Here is an 18,101-nt window from a genome sequence, read left to right as displayed (position 1 = left end):
CACCAACCTTGTACCAAAAACTTAGACGCTAATAAAAACTATGTGAAAATATTCAAACAAGCCAGCCAAAGATATGCAACTGATTATAAACATAAGATTAATGGTTATATTGTATCTATGCGACTGACCCATAGTCATCTTTCTTATTGGTGATTACATTGCCTTTGTCGGGGCTCATCCTGTGGGCATTATGAAAACTTCATCGAATCGTCATTCATAAGCACTGTATAGTCCTCCTACCACGAGATGAGATTTGGCTACGGGACGTCATGTCAAACGATTCTATTTTATCCTAGAAGGACATGCCAATCGTGAAAGCTCAGTCACTGATGAACTTTTCTCGATGTGCAATCATTTTACCAAAAAAAAAATTGAATAAAATCATCCGACGTGACGTGACGCAGCAAAAATTCATCTCGTGGTCACAGGATGATACATTTCCACCCTTGATCTGCACCCAACTCCCTTCGCTGTGAGAAGTAGAAATCCCAACAAAAACGGGAAGTGTGGCTTATACGGTGAAAATTAAATATTAATTTAATAGAATTGTTAATTAATTAAATATTTCAGGTTCTTATGGAGATACTGTAATGGTAAATGTCGGTGACTCTCAAAGGGGGGGGGGGGGGACTCTCGAGCCCATGGGGCAGACAGAAATTTACCGTTAAAGATAGGCTCACTGTAATTTGGGGAATATCATACAAACTGAAATTTTTCCACATGATATTGAAATTTTATCACGTCAAAAATCAATTATTTAACATTTCAAATTTTTATAACCGAATTTTCAAATATAATTAAACTTTTATATGCAGTTAAATTTTTAAATGTAATTGATATTGTAATTTTAATTTTGAGTATCATGTACATGAAGTTACATACAATGGGCTAATTAAAAGTCATTTCATTATTTTTACTCGAGAGTTGTTACTTTAGAGTTGAAAAAAAAAAATCAAAAATCGATTGGCATTTGCAGTGGTGTCAGAGACGCTGTTGGTGCCCAGGGTACTTTATGGAATGGGTATGAGCACCCAGAGAATTGGTTCAGAAATCAAAATTTCCTACTTCAAGATCAAGACAAGAACCCACAAGTTCCAAACACTTCCGGCATCCTTTTCCAGTCAAAGGTGCCGACATGAAGGAAACATTAAGGAGGTGGGGGGTGCTGAAAATCGCCATTCATTCCGTTTATAAGGGACTCAAATCCCGACAAAAAGTGTGAAATGCGGCTTACACAGTGGAAATTCAAATTTAAAAATTTACTTGATCTCAATTTTTTATTTGGGTGAGCTCTTCAACATCCCTCACTGCGAGAAATGGAAATCCCGACAGAAATGCGGCTTATATGGTAAATACAACTGCATAAACTTACATGGCTGAAGTTATGTACCTTATTAGAAATTCTTAATTTACACATACCCGAATTAATACTGTACAGTGGAACCTCAGTTAAATTACTTTCAGATTTCTACGACGTTTGGCTTCTGTAGCAATTGGTTCCTATACATTTTAATATAAAAATTTATTTGATGCAAAACCACAATTATTCAATGTTTTCACTTTAAATCAAACTCCAAATCTTTTAAAGAAAAGGTCATTTATATCCACCAAATGAACACAATTTCTGTAGGCAGTGAAAACGCATTACTTAAACAGTTCTTGCATATTGTCACCACAAAAGCCATAAATGTTAGGTCGATTCCTGACATATATGAAAATAGCCAGTTAGCTTGCTGATGACTATTTAGAATGAATACACGAGTGATTTGTTTATTGCTTGTTTCTGCGAATATGCAGATGTGGTAAGCCCCAAAGAAACAGGTTTCTATTGTTTAAAGATGGCACAATGGCCTTCTAGAAATTTTCTACCAATGTTTCAATGTTATCGCCATAGGGTGGGGGAAAAGTCTATTGTAAGCATTTTGAATGGTACAGGTATGCCAATAAAAGATACACATAGTTCTGTATCAGTTCTTTCAATTATTTCCTGTGGAATTCTCTTTCGTTGTGGTGCTTAGCTTGCTGGCTGTGCTAAATCCACCGTTCACAATGTCCAGAAAAACAAAAGATGCTTTCTCTGAAAAAATTAAATTTTGGAAGAATCCGACAAGAATTTTAAATTGATAAAAGTTGATCATACAAAACAATTGAATATCCATTTTAACTGCGAAAACAATCATAAAGCAGAGAAATGAAATGAAAGACCAAGTTGCAATTAGAAATGTGATTTAAAAAAAAAAAATTTCTTTTCCTAGGTATGTGTATGTGAAATGATTTATTCTTATAACAAAATTACAGATGCAATCAAATGCAGAGAATTTTATGATATTTTGTTGGGAAGGGAAGTTATTTTTTTATTTTTTTTTGCAAAGAAGTCTCCGTTTTAGGACATAAATTTATACACTGTTTTGACCCCACCTCTTGAGCATCGTATACACGAGATTCCACTGTATATGGCAGCATCAAAATGCATGAGGTGGAAAAAAAATACATTACCGGTTAAAACTTTCACACACCCTATGAAAAAGATTTATCCAGCCCTGATTGGGAGGTGTTTAATTTTTTAAAGAATTAGCAATTCTTTAAAAAATAATGCTGCAATAGGCAATATTGCTTTTGCGATCATCATGTACATAGTTTAAAAAATAATTTAAAAAATGAACGTCATGAAGACGACACTATGTCCTTCCAGAAATTTTCTCCCAATGTTTTCAATGTTGCTGACCAATAATTGAAGTTTGGTCACTTCTCAACAGCAAAAGGGGAAAAAACTCAAGTATTAGAAAATTCATTTATTATCCATGATATTTATGAAATGTTTGATGAAAAAAAGGCCATATAGTAGGACATAATATTGGCAATAAATTTCACATGAATATAAATACTGAAAATAGTTCTGCCTTGATTATGGCGATTTAAACATCTTTCAATTGATAATTTGTTAAGAGAAAAATGGAGTGTGTGAACTCACAATTAAGCTACTTAGTAGCTGTTTACGTTAGCTCACAATAATATAATCTAAATCAAATATGTGCTAAAGAAGCAAATTCATCGTTCATATGAGAAGATAACATAAACCCAGATTTTTGAAGGAAAAAAAATGGGAGCTTTGCCACGAGATTATGGAAGGTTTTTTGGAATAATATTTGATTTCTTCAAAGCTGAGGCAATTGATCAACTGGTGTGAAAAATTTGAAGCCGTCTGGAAATAACTGAGCAGCTTGAGAATACATCAACTTGTATGACTGTCTTATGGTAACATCAGCAACACCTGCCGTATCTCCAATGTCTGAAGAAGAAAAAACAAATCTTACAATCATTTCAATTTTTTCATTAATAAATTAAAGGGAAAAATTTCACATTATCTTTTCAACTTTAAACTGTAAATTGGGATTTGAAAAATTTAGGCATCAGCCAAATTTCTTAGGATCAAAGCGTTTTTTTATCATTAGGAACTTGGTAGTCTATTTCTAAGTTGGAAGATGAACTGACACAACTTCCAAAAGTTTCTTCCCCCAACACTAATTTTTTCATTATGATGCAACTTTGCACCCAGTGTATGTAAGCCAGACTGTTGTTTCCTAGAAAAAAATCAGCATCGACTTCACGACAAAAAAGCTTGAATGCCTGATGCTTCAGTTTTTAATGAATGCATCACATGGTGATCTAAACTATCCACCTCCCACAATCTAGGAAAAATGGCTAAGATATGCAGGGTACACAGATAACAGGACATATCACATGTTACTGGCAAACCGCTAATCCTATAGGTACACTTCCAATTATAAAAAGCATCCAAATATCAAGTAGTACTCAGATATGTCATTTATGTTGCAAGGGGTTGTATAGTTATTAAAATAAAAATATTAAATTCTTATACGGGCACCCTGTGTGTGCCCCAAAACCCAACAGCATTTTAAAACTTAAGTGTTATCAAGATTAACTGACTAATCAATGTTTAGTTACATAAAGTGATTCCTCACTTGTACATTTATCTCATTTATAAGACAATTATCTGAACTCCCAGTCAAAGATATAGGTAAACAATGACCTGTATGTGACTCTCTTATTTCTGGGGTTTTTTTTCTTGTTCCCTTGCACTGATGCATAAGTGAGAGGCCACTGTATTTTATTTATTGTTGATTTTCTCTTCTGCTGCGAGATGGCATCAATGTTTTCAGTGAAAGTTTCTGAGACTGTGCTTTCCAGTTGCATCTATCCTTTGGGAATGTTTGAAATCACGTAAGTGATGGAAACCTAGGTGCGGCTATTCAGGTTTGGTGTACATCAAGTCATGTTGTAAATACTCATTTACATATATATATACACATGCAAGAATATATTTTTTTTACTTTCATACATAAGTGCTCAATGTGTATTAAAAACTAACTCAGTCGTTTTTAACGAAGGGGAAGAGATGGGGAAAATCACATACGAGTTGTTTATTCTATAGATAATTATTGTTCAAAGGGGGTGCAAGATTGCAATTTGAAACCCACTGGGGGTACAGAATTCAAATTGAAATTCATTTTGAGAAGCAACATTTCAGTTTAGAACCACTGTTTTCGATCATGAAACACTAATGTTCTAATATGAGGAAATGTGAGTGAGAACACTAGAGCCCCAAGAGTGTTATAAATGTATTTTTTCTATTTTCCCCCTCTTTCACGAAAAATTTTCTCTTCCATACTATAAGCATGGGCAGAGATACGGGGTCATGGGGCCTCCCAAGATCAAAGGTGGAGTCAACTGATTTAATGTATATGTATATACGAATTGACATCATCGTGCCATCCCCTCCCCAGACTTTCAAGTCTATCTCTGCCTATGACTAAGATGCTACAGTGAATCCCACTTATAACGTTTTTACGGGAAATTTCAATGAGTATTAGTAAGAGTTGAGATGACAAAAATAAGTCCACTAAGCAAGAAAAACATATTAAGTGGGAATGCTATAAGTAGGATCTACTGTATATTGTGTATATTATACCTGTATCTTCACCTCTAACAGATAATATAGCTCACTTTGAGAATCGCTGATCTAGAGCCTCAACAGGAGGTCGGCTCAAGCTTTTCTCGGATAGGGTCCTATTTTTTTCAAAACAAAATTCCTTATTTTCATTAAGATGGTCACTAATTTTGGGGAAAATGAAACAAACTAGTTTATTTTATTTGTTTTATGTATTCATAAAACAAAATGCAGAGTTTATGGTTCCGTTAATTTGTTTTCTGTGAATGGTTTGTTTTTCAGATTCAGAATTTTGTGAAAGGTTTGGAAAACAGACTCAGATTTTGGCTGAAAAGACTCCTGCACATACTTCTTTTCCACACTATATATCCTCAGTCCCCAGAAGACTCCATATTTTGGGATACTACTAGACCAAAGTATAGGTTCAAAAGTGGTTTTGAAATCATAAACAAAGACTGTTGATGATAGAAGGGAGACATATATAAAATCCCTTACACCACCTTCCCCCCCCCCCCATGAGGCCTGTATCTCTCTGCCCACGTTTATGAGTAGAAATGTTAGATATGGATGAGCTTTACTATATCAAGACTGTTTCTTACAAACCTTTTTGTGTCCTCTTGTCTTCTGATGCTTGCGATGCCATGTAAATTGCAGCTGCGGCCACCGAAATTGGACTTCGGCTAAATTCAAAAGCAAGAAAAATGATAACTATGAAATTTTTGAATAACAGTCAATATTAAATAACTTTTAGGGGTCATTCAAGTATTACGTAAGCAAATTTTTAGCCATTTTTGACCCCCCCCCCCCGTCAGCAAAAGTCAGCAAAGCACTGACCCCCCCCCCTTTGTCAGCAAAATTTTGCCCCTCTGAATCCTAACTCATATTTTCATAAAGGGTGGTTGCTGACGTAAGCATTATCCAAACCCCCCCCCCTCGTCATCAAAAGTCAGCAAATCGAAACCCCCCATCGATGATGACGTAATACTTGAATGGCCCCTGAAATGGTAAGAAATATGCCATAACTGAAGAAACCCCCCCCCCTAGAAATTAATGTGTTGAAAATATTAATAAATGATTCAGTAGCCTACTAAGCTCATCATCTACGAATTAAATCCAATTTACAGAAAAAATTAAATCTACTGATAAAACCCATCACAAGATATTTTCCTTATCTGAACTGTAGGAACAGATATGACACAGGCTCTGTCCCGCAGGTAACCCTTTCATGCGGAGGGGGCTGAATTATGCAAAAGGTAATGCCAACAGCACGCACTGTTTCCAGGTGGTCACCCACCCAAGTACTAACCACTTAGGGTGCTGCTTAATTTTGGAGATCAGATGAGAATGTGTTCTTTCAGCCAATTTGAACTGGTGCTGTTTGAAATTTTAAAAGAAATGAACCAATAAAATGACAACAAAATGTTAATTTACCCAGGAACGATGTCCATCTCAACAGCCTTTCTGGCAATGTGTGTTGCTGCACGTTGTACGTTATGTGGTAATCCCAGGTTGCTACAGAAACGAGACTGGAAGGAAATACAAGTCAATGTGAGAAAAACAGAAATTAAACAATTTTTGGAATAATCAATAAATGATTACATATTTTTCCAATACAGTGATACCTCAGCATGCAAATTTCTCGGTTAATTAAAATTTTTTTTGCAGTATATTTACCTCTGCTAGCAAATGTTTTGACGGATGTGGATTCAATTGTTAGCTGTGTCAGAATAACTGTTACTCAAGCTTGATTTATTATCTGAATCAATAACTTTCCAGATATGTATCTCAATTTTTCTTTCTGAAAGCCTCAGAGCCATTTCATGTAAAGTGAAAGAAAATAAGCTAAGAGAAAATGTGTTTGAAAAAGTGAGCCTAGACTTGAATGTTTTCAGTGCAGAAGATAAGACTCTTAGCTGCAAACTGAATGATCTAGACATTCTCTAGGAGCTTATCTTTTCTTTGTAAGAAACACAGACAGAAATGAGCTGACCGCATCATATAGAGGGACATCTACAAATCTGACTGAGTGCAAAATTGAAGGTCTTCAGCTCCTCATCTTCCTATAAATTCTTTCATTCAATTGTGAAGTTGTTTATCTCAGCCTTCTGTCAGCTTTTATTTTTTATTTATTTACTTATTTTTCACAGTGCTTCTTGGTTTATTTTATAAAAATTATCTTTAAATTTATAAATCGCTAACTAGACTGAATTAAACAATTTTCCATAGAAACCCATGGGAAATCTTGTTTCGGTTAATGAAGATTTCAGCATTAGATTAAGGAACGAACTATCTTTGTTAGCCAAGGTATCACAGTACCGTATTTACAGTATTATGTTCAACAAATATTCAATTATTATGCCAACGTACATTGCACTTATTTTCACGATAAAAATTCTTATGACTGGAAAAGAGTTACCATAAAATCTCCCGTGGTGATCAAGTCAACACTTGTCTCTAGTGCTTTTAAGATGAGCTTGAAACAACGTCCGATTTCTTTCTTTGAAACTTTGGAAACTGCACAGATCTCTAATAACAAAAGATAAAAATAATTAATATTAATTATACAGTGAAACTATTAAACATTACATTTTAAAAGTTTAAAATGGAAATAAGCTGGACATATTGCAATAAAACAGGACAGCAGATGGACCACAAATATTCTGGATTAGTACACCCAGTAGGGTTAAACGTCTGAGAAGGTGTCCAAACACAAGATGGATCGATGAGATCCAAAAATTGACTGGAGTCAACTAGGATGACAAAAGCGTCAGACACAGCAAAATGGAAAAATTTAGAGTAGAAATTCACCCCCCCCCCTTCTAAATTATGGTGGACAGAAAATAGTTAAGTGAAACTTGGTTTAAATTAACGAATTAAATAAGTCTAGTATTTTCTGATATCAATCATTGCTTGTTATATCTGTGAATAAAAATGAAAAAATTGTATCCGATATACCAAGTAGTTTATAACAAATCATTTTATTGCTACTAGATATAATATGTACCGCTGCCTGAGTTTTCCCCATACAATGGGAGCATCAAAGAAGTGACAAACCATTTTAAAGAAATAAACATGTCTCAAACACATTGTTTGTGAGCCACAGCAAGCAAAATCATTGTTGAGACCTAAGAACTATTATCGTCCGAAAGTTTTTTTTCGCGTATTTCTGGCATTTGCACAGACTCTGGTGAACTTTTAAAGTCGTATATATATATATTTCATAAAACTTGGCAGAGATCAGTCTAAAATCATAGATTTGTATAGAGAACATACAGACAAGCATGCACAATACCTTTAAATGTTCGAGGAACACCATCCTGTCGACATGCAATGTATAAGCAAGAGGAAGCAATGGCATCATTGCTGCGCCCTTTCAGGGTCTTGCCATCATGGACTTGCTTAAAGAGGCTATTTGCTCTGTCCTACAAATTTAAAAATATTAAGCAAGAAAAATAAAATTCTAACAGAGTTCATTAGAGACAAGAAATAATTGACTTTTAAATTCCAAGTCTGACAATAATACATACAAAATCAATTTAATAATTTTGTATGTAATCCAATGGCCATATTACATACAAAAACAAATATTACAATACACCAGAAAAAATCTATTTTTTTAAAAGTATGAATGTTCAACATGCAGCTTATATTGATATACTCAAAATTAATAGTTAAAATTTATGCAAAATGATATAGTTTGTTGATATGAAAACAAAAAAATTAACCCCTTACCCACATTGCCTGAACTGTATTTGTATAACTGTTATGAATACAATGTGAATTAAATGTCCTAGAGTGTTTAACCTATTTTTAGTTAGAAAAAGAATAGCTGGGGTGAAAAAATGAAATTCATGCTTACCACAATAGTCTTAGGGAGATTTATTCTGTCAGCCATGTTTGTTATTTCACGGAATGCATTGATAAGTGCTCTATCAGAACTGCTCATCTGAAAAAAAATTATGACAGAAATGTTACTTTAACCTTTTAAACAACATAGCAGACATCACTAATTCCCTTACAAGGCGCTGCAACTTTAGTGAGTAGGGTTTCTTCCAATTCTCAGTAGGTGCAAAGTCTGTAGAGAAAATTGTTCCATTGAGAAATCAACTTTACAAAATATCTGTGCTTGTCAATGCTAAAATAAGAGGCTTTTAAAGAAGCGAGTTATCTTGTCAATACCGCTTGAAGGGTTAAAAAAAAAAGAATTAAAGTTAGATAAATTTAGTTCATTCCTGAAAATATGCAGTAAATAAAGGGAATAAGATAATTTCCATATAATAAGAGTAATAAAAAAAGCATAATGGTGTTACTAAAAGTGAAGCTAAAATCTTCTAGAAGCATTATGCATGCCCCACCCAATTAAGAGATTTCATGAGTTTGTTAAAAAGGAGAAATTTGTAATTCATTCTAAAATAACTACAGAAATGGGAGACGTGCACATACAGATTTGGATATTTTTTTTTTCTAGTTAATAGAAAAATTTCTGATGCATGGCAGTAATTTTCAGCAAAGTAGTTTCTACAGAAGTCTAAATCCACAACCAATGAATTAACTATTCATAGTATATTATTAACAGAGTATATCATTAATTTATATTTTTTTCACATCATTTACTTTTATCCATGTTTTAACTTTGATTTTGCATTGCCAGAAAATTTTTCAGTAAATATGAGATCATCAATAGAGTATTTGAATCAAAATGGATATTATATAATTTCCATTTTATAATATTTCTTTTTTAATACACAGATAGTATATTAACTAAAAAATTCTTAACAAGGTTTGAAATTGTTTAAAAGTCAAAACACATAAATATAATCATGTCATCATAATGAAAAAAACTAACATGATTCATGTAAAACGTAACTCACCGTTCTTCTGTTTTGATATTTAGCAGCACCAGATTCATCAAAACTGGCATCTCCAGTTGCTCTACCAATCACAGTGGATAAATCACTTCCATTGAGCAGAGGATTCTGAAAGGAAAAGAATGTTTACTATATTAACAAGAAAAGTAATTGAAAAGGCAAACTCAATTGAATCAAATGCTTAAATATGTTCTGTATACAGGATGGATGCTATCGACCACCCATTACACGCGATTCCTTGTGAAAAACTAATGTAGAAAATTATTTTGTTTTTAAAATTGGACTGATATTTAGGGAGTTATATTTTGAATTTTTGTGACGTATCAAATTTTTTTGTAATGGTCAATTACATAACACACAGCCAATGAAAGTAAATTTTTCTGCACAGCAGCGGTAGCAATTGATGTCATTCAATTGCCTGCAAGGTCAGTTGAATTTTTTCTTGCCTAAAAATCATCTTTACATCAGCCAGCTGTTAAAAACATTTGTATGGATAACGAAGAGTGACATCCTCTGATAAGTCGCCATCTGGTGGCAGTATCAGCAATTGTGAGCTTTGGCCTGAATTAGGTCCGACCATACATGTACAGTCCCATTCAGTGCACACGAGCTCTAAGGAAAGATTAAGGTATTCGTTGCCTTTGTAGTCTAGTGTCAAGGGCAGTTGAATTTTCTCTCTTTCCTAAAACTCATCACATCAGCCAGCTGTAAAAACCTTCATAAAGATGAAATATGCTACTCAATCATTTGAATTCCTGCATTGAGGCCAAATATAACATGATGAAATGAGCACAGACAGGTATAAAAGCTGAAATTATACCATAATGTGTCTGTTTATTAAATAGCCATATTTATTATTTACCTAACCTTTTGACAGCCAATGTTCCCAATTGGGGAACGTCAGTTTGATTAATCAGAAAAAAAAAATTCTTGTTCATGAAAGCACTTGATTTTTTTTCTCCTGAAGATGTCCCAAACTTAATTTACAAAACAAAAATTTCAATTGTTTCAACACATATGCCACTAATTTTTTTTTTTTAAATCACCTACTTTTAAAGGAGAATAAATTTTTTTGTTAATTTTAAGGTTGCTTCAATGGACATGGGCAAGTCCAGAAGACAGAGAGAAAAAATTTTTACTTGAATTTTTAGATTGACATGTCTAAATTGAAGCATCAGAAGGTGAATAAAAGGGAGAAATTATAAAAATCAATATAAATTCAACTGGTAAAAGGTTAAAAATACAAGGTTATTTTTCCTGTCAACTTTTGTGTGTATGTGAATTATACACTTTATATAGTGTTCACGAGGTTTTTTGAGAAACATATCCCATTTATAAATATTTACCTCTGCAGCACCAACTCGAGATGGGTCGCTGTCAGCTTTGTCATTACTAAATGTTCTCCATTCTGAACCAACATCAATGACTCTGCAAGAAGAATGAAAAAGAAAAACTATAAGCCCTCTATGTAACATCTAGGATAATTGAGGTAAAAAGATTAAGCAAGATTAAACATGATTTTTTTGGGGATGATCTATTTTCATTTTATTTTTCACTTAGAAGCTACGAGGTAACACAAAGTTATTGTGATTTTTTTATTGTCTTCAAAGTTACCCCTATCAGCATCCAGCAGTTTTTGTTAGCATGTACCTCCAGCTGTACAATGCCTTGGCAGTAAAGTTGGGAAGTCTGAAGATGCCAAGCAGTCTGTGAGTGCTTGTTGCACTCCTGCCTCATTTACAAAGGATTTCCAAAGAATGGAAGAGCAGATAATGTGGCAATGCAAAGTCTGGGAAATACAGTGAACTTGTCGGAAAAGTGCACCAAGAGCAGCCGAGCCTGAACTAGAGGGGGAGAGGACAGTTATTCCATCTAACAACCTTGAGGGAGTGGGGGTAGCCGATTTTACGGGAAATAAAAAATAATGTTATAAAAACATCTACTTTACAGTATCAGCAGAAAAATTATGGTTGCCTCCTCTTCCCAGACAAAAATGACCCAGACTTCTAGTTATAGCCCTGAAATGCTGCTACCAACAATACAACCATCACTGTAGACTTTTTGTAGCAATTTAATATTATAGCATCAATTGTAGCATCACTAGATTTTTTGTAGCAATTAAAATATGCATAGCAAGTGCTGAAGCAAAAGCAGACAGTATTGGCTAGTTACAAATGATGTATTGTACCATCATGATAATACTAGGCCAAATTTGTAGTGGGTTACCAGAAAAACCATTAAGTAGCTTTACTAAGAGACAATGTCTTCTATGACTATTCTTTGAACCTTGTAGCATAGGTGGATACAGAGCAGAAGCGATTTTCCCCCAACCCCAATCAAAGAGCCTGTATACGCTTATGCCCTGAAGATTATCACCTCTTCTAGTCCCTAGACAAACATCTTGATACAAAGGTCGTAGGGTCATCTTAAGAGCATCATGGGCGCCCCTGGGCCAAATGATTTTTCTGAAACCCTACCAGGCAAGTTTGCATGCTTACTCTTCAAAATTTCAACCAGATCTCATTTGTATGAGTCCCAGGGTGGGCCCATGCATTAAGACTGCACTGACAGGACCTACTGTAATCTTAGTTTTCGTGTAGAAGTAGAAATCCCTGAACTGACGATTGTGAGGTTTTTTTTTAACCTTCTAAAAAGTAACATTTTAATTTGAAAGAAATTGATTTAATTAATATACTGAGATTTGTTTACTTTAATACATTTCATTTTTTAATATTTTTTTTTTTAAATCTTTCTTCTTTTGGAAAGGGGGAGGGGCACCTGCTCTTCAAACTTCCTCCTGTATAAATCTCTGCCTTCATGGTGAAATCCTTTGCGAAAAAGACAGCCACTCAGACTTTCACAACCCCCAATTTTTATCACCATGGTATTATGAAGTTGAAAGCACTTTGGCGAATGATGCTCGATGCTAATGAAAATCGCTTTAAAACCTAACAGTGGCTCGCATTTATTGCAGGACTTTTTTTCTGATAAAAAATGACAATTTTTTTTTATCACCTCTTACATTATGATGCAATGATCCCTAACATTTTCACTAGGTAGCACAACTAGTGCACTGCGAGAATTCTCTCTTCCCCTCCAAGTATATAAAACACATTTGTTTACCCCCCAATCAAATAATAAACGAGCGATAGAATATTTTCAAGTTTGTCTTACTATGACTGGTGCATCCATGATTAAAACACCAGTTATGGTAAATTTTAAAGATAAGGTTTCTAATAAATAAGATAAACACAGCCAGTTTTGGTAAAAAACCTTCGGTTTTTTTTTTAAAAACCAAAACCTAGGTTTTGTTTTTAATAGCATTTACATTAAAAACAAAAATCATTCAAACTTCTTATAATTAAAATAAAATGTTTATTAATGTAATTAATACAATTCACTCATTAATTAAGCAACAAATATTTCTTACACTCTAACAAAAACCAACTTTTACATTTAGTTATTTCATAGCTTAACTCAAGGAAATATTTTGTGTTTGAGTATTCTCCCTTAATATTATCAACCCTATAATAAAGTTGTGTTTTCTCCAGTTACTTTCAATACGCTTAATTAGGACGTTACTTTGCAAAAACTATGATAAAAAATAGGCAAATACAATAAGTTTAATGAAGTGTAATTAATGCAGATTAATTAGCAATGATTTACGATATACAGGGTGATTGTAACTAAAGTTCCAATTTCAAAACACTTAAATAAAACCACAGGTCAGAATGACTTGAAAATTTGCATGAATGTTCCTGAGTCAATGGAATGTTGTATGGTCAAGGGGGGGGGGGGGAAATATTTAAAATATAAAAAAACTTAAGTCATCCGGCACATGGGAAATTTGCTCACAGAATGGATATTATAGCCAGTCAATGCACAATGATAATGCAATTAGCATGGCACGATTTCAAAATTCATGGAAACATCACAAAAATGAAACCATTTAAACAAACTATAACTTACACAAGAAATGTTAAATATGTTGTGCACCATGTTCTGGCTGTGAGGTGGAAGAACAAAAATTCTTGTTCAACAACAGATCAGTGTAGGCCTATATCATGGTAATGAAGTGGATGTGTTTTCAATTCACCAAAGTTTGCAATCTGACCACTGCATATAACATTTTGGGGTATCCCCAAAGCCAAAAGTTGCAAGGGTTACAGTAACGTTCACCTGTCAGATGAACATAGCGGCCAGTTGGTTGTCAATATGGTTCTTTAGCAGCTGCTTTGCTGGTGTTGCAATGTGCATCTTGATAAAAGTTGTGTTATCCACCGGGGCTGGACAAATAGGAAAAAAAATTTAGCTGCCAGCCAAATTTGTTAAGAGCGAGCATGTTTCCTCCCCCTCCCCCCAGCCAAGAAAAAGTCTTTTTTTTTACTTTTCCGGAACTTTATGACCCATTCTCATGTTGGAAGACACATTATAACAAAATCAAAAAATTTTTTTTTCATACTTACACTTTATTTTAGCAATGATGCATATAGAATTTTAGGTGACAAAACCAATTTTCTAGTCGCCTTTCCAGCCCAGCTATTCACACACTGATGCTGTTTAAGTGCCGAAATGATGTGGTTATGCAAAATAGTAGATTATACCACTGGTCAAGTGCAGCATCGTCTACTCAAACATTTAATTTTTTTTTCTTTCACCAAAGAAAATTCTATTGCTTCATGCAATCGATCCATGCAAATTTTCAAGCTATCCTGACTAGCAGTTCTTATTCGTGTTTTGGAATCAGAACTTTAATTATAATCACCCAGTATATAGCTGATCATTTTTAATAAATCACTTACTACTGTACATTCTAACCAAATGGTGTTCCAGTCTATTCTAAAGAATTTCTAACTGAAAACTATTTTGACAGGGATCACTGGCCACTTCATGAACTGGCCAATTTCGGCCTTTTACTACTATATAGTAGAACTGATTAAGCCTGGTGGTGATATACAGTATAAGATGTGCTGCTTCCTTTGGAAAGAAAATGAAAATGTCTGAGTTAATATAACTACTAATATACAGGTCTCTGTCCTTTAGGAGCAACTGGTGTCTTTTTGGATTATAAGACCACCTATCCTAGCATGATGGCGAAGTCACACTACTGTTGCTACTTCTTTGTAAAAAAAAAAGTCTATGAGATAATACACTACCACCACATATGTGTGATGCAATCCTCATTCATGAATTTGCTTAAGATAGAGCATCAGAATGTAATGCAAAGTTACGAAATACAGTAAGAAAGAAATTTTGGTACTGTATATAATTTTCAGCAACTAAGATAGTTAATATGAAAGAAAATTTATGTTCAGGCCACTTTTATGAGATTTTATATATATCATCTTACGGCATTTAAAGATATAACATCAGAATGTACCCGAAGAATAGAAAATGTGAAAAGAATGAAATATTTTGACTAATAATAAACCAATATGATATTTTTCAGGGGGAAAAATTATATTTAGACCACTTTTATGTGATTTTTTTGAAAAAAAACCAGACGTTTTTTTAAAATCACTTGGTTAATAGGTATTTCAGGATAAAAGTAGTACCTGTCTCCAACAACAAGACCGCACTCTTGGCATATCATATCACCAGCTCTGTAGTCTTCAATCAATACCGCTTCTGGATGGTATGGACAGCATATTTTTGACATGTCCCTGTGTGTAAGAAACAAAGGGAAAGCAAGGATAAGAAACAAAGAACAATGATATACATGATTAAATAAGAAAATAGTGAGCTTTAGAGAAAAGTGTGATATAACAGATATTAGATTGAATGCAGGATCGTCATGATAGCATCACAGATCCCCCCCCCCCCAGGTGAAGTGATGTTTTAAGCAGAGCCATCTTAACAGTATCGTAGGTCCCCAGACTGAGCAATTTATTAGGACGCCCCTATAATTAATGCCAGTCACTATCTAAGATCATCAGACACCCCACCCCCTAGACCAAAAGGACCTCAAGTCGCATCCTAACGAGTCCATGTATTAAGATGACCCTGTTTCTGGGTTTCCCTCTACCTGTCAGTGATCAGCTGACCAATTTACATACCTACTTAGAGATGTCACTTTACTTTTCCTACAAAGTATAAAACTGAATACACACTCTCTCTCTCTCTGTGGAGATGTAATCACTCATATCACAAGGGGATGGTGATTTGATTACCCGAAGACACCAGTAGAATTTTCTTCATAAAATGTATCTCCCAATTGCACCCAGATCTTTAATGCCAGCGTTTCTCATCCTCTGGGCTGCAGCCTGGAACTCGGCCAAGAGTAATTTCACCGTTTAAGTTTTTCCCATTTACTCCCCATTAGTCGTGTGTATGACTAGGCCTTTTACTAGGAAAATTAAATTGACCAAATCGCAGGCTTTCAAAGATTGAGAACCACTGCTCTAGCTTTATTACATACTTACTATAGAAAAACATGATAAAGATCTTGTCATCATGGAACCCTATGCAGTCGAGTGAACCAGGTATGAATCCAGCAGTGAGGGATGATCACCCTACCCAGGACAACTGAATGATAAAAGAAAACTTTGCTTGTCCTGTAAAATATGGGACGATTTTACAAACTCAGACAATTCGCCACCCCTCCCAAGACATTAATCTCACTGGATTGGATGTATAGGTTAACCCATGTATCAAGATGGTGCTGTTGAATGTGAACCTGTATTTACCATGGACTCCACAAGGGTGTGGATGACTGGACTTCAGCCAATAATGATACTTATCATTTTTTGTTTTTTCACATTATCAATTCCTTATTGGAAGGCATTTGAAGAATCTGACCGGGGACCCAAGATCCCAGCCTGGGGCCATGGCACTTACAACAACATTAACTGTGTGGGCATAGTAATTTCCAGAGTTCCCCATACTTGGTTAGAAAACCAAAATACCAGATCTCATTGTGATAAAGGACCCCCCCCCCACCACACTAGAGGGGGTGACAGGGGCCCCAGCCTAGGACGATTACCATTGTTTGTTTTTAATGCTATAGAGGGGCCCACCATGCCCAAAGGGTCAGGCACCTGAGGCATCCAGCAATCCAGAGAGGGGCAATGCCCCTCCCAAGAGCCAAAAAATGAGAGAAAACTTATGTCTAGTAAAATACAGGAAATGGGACGATTCAACAAACCTAATTGTATCTCATTACATTCACAGCTGATTGTATCGGCCTCCATTCAATTTGAAGCTGAATATGTCTGCCTCCGCTTCTTTTGTAGCTGGAGAGGTCGCTTTGACTTTATTTTCAACTGATGATGTCTGCCTCCGCTTCATTCACAGCTTAAGGTGTCTGACTCTGCTTCATTCACTGAAGATAACCGCCTCTTCATTTGTAGTTGGGTGTCTGCCTCAGCTCCATTCATAGTTAAAAATATCTGCCTGGTCTTTAATTCCCAGCTGAAGATGTCTGCCTCAGCTTCATGGGCGGAGATACGATGGGAGGCATCAAAGGTGAAGTCGACAGATCTAATGCATATATGTATAGATGAATCGACATCATCATCATCGTGCCCCCCCCCCCCAGACTTCCAAGTCTATCTCCGCCTATTATCAGCTCATGCGTGAATAAATATGGGGGGGGGGGGGGGGTTGAGGCAATCGCTGTTCCCAAGACTCAAAATGAGGGGAAAATGTAACTGTCCTGCAAAAAAGGGGACGGAATTAAGCCAATCGAGGACCCCCCTCCACATGCCTGGGTAGGGTCTACGAGTTAAGACAGCACTGTTGAATTACAATTTTACATGAAATCATGTCTAAAAATTTGCAATAAAGACTGACGTATAATCACAAATACATATGTTCGTACACAGTTTTTTTTTAAATTAAAAAATATATTATTTGGAATATTGGTTGATACCAACCTTGAAGTAGAAGCCATGCTTCTTCCTTCCTGGAAACAAGACTTTCTACACAAATGAATGAAAAGTTATTTTTTTATTTTGACAACACATTCAATATGCCTCTCCTCGTGAAAAATTCTAATTCAACTATACGTGCTAGGTTCTCAGCAGTACATGATCAGCTGTGATGCTATGAGGTCGCTTGGGCGATAAGACCTAACAGCCCGTATAAACATTTCCACCGCATGTGTAAATTCCAAATGATGTTTTAAATCAATAATTAATTAACTTTTTCATTTTAATATATAAAATTCTCATAATTTTTAAAAAAAAATTTGTTTTCACCAATTTTGGATGTTTGAAATATTCCCTACTTTAAAAACCTCCTTCAATATCGTCAAGAACCGTAAC

General features: G+C 35.0%; 1 protein-coding gene across 1 annotated transcript; it reads right to left on the bottom strand.

Annotated features, from left to right (window-relative positions):
• Nucleotides 1-2,777: 2,777 nt before the first annotated feature.
• TfIIB (transcription factor IIB) lies at nucleotides 2,778-18,095 on the bottom strand. The gene is made up of 10 exons (XM_089250423.1): nucleotides 17,712-18,095; nucleotides 15,393-15,500; nucleotides 11,184-11,265; nucleotides 9,841-9,945; nucleotides 8,829-8,915; nucleotides 8,262-8,391; nucleotides 7,386-7,495; nucleotides 6,401-6,495; nucleotides 5,573-5,649; nucleotides 2,778-3,289 (listed from the first exon to the last, which is right to left on the bottom strand). Exons 1-10 carry the CDS (start codon nucleotides 17,726-17,728, stop codon nucleotides 3,156-3,158), a joined length of 945 nt encoding a protein of 314 aa, XP_089106549.1. The 5' UTR covers nucleotides 17,729-18,095; the 3' UTR covers nucleotides 2,778-3,155.
• Nucleotides 18,096-18,101: the final 6 nt, after the last annotated feature.

The sequence above is a fragment of the Pholcus phalangioides genome, unplaced genomic scaffold (assembly GCF_987345545.1).
Source record: "Pholcus phalangioides strain wild (caught in Gottingen) unplaced genomic scaffold, Ppha-v1.0 ptg000024l_1, whole genome shotgun sequence".
Classification (NCBI taxonomy): Eukaryota; Metazoa; Arthropoda; class Arachnida; order Araneae; family Pholcidae; genus Pholcus; species Pholcus phalangioides.
This window is presented reverse-complemented; position numbering and strand designations above follow the sequence as displayed.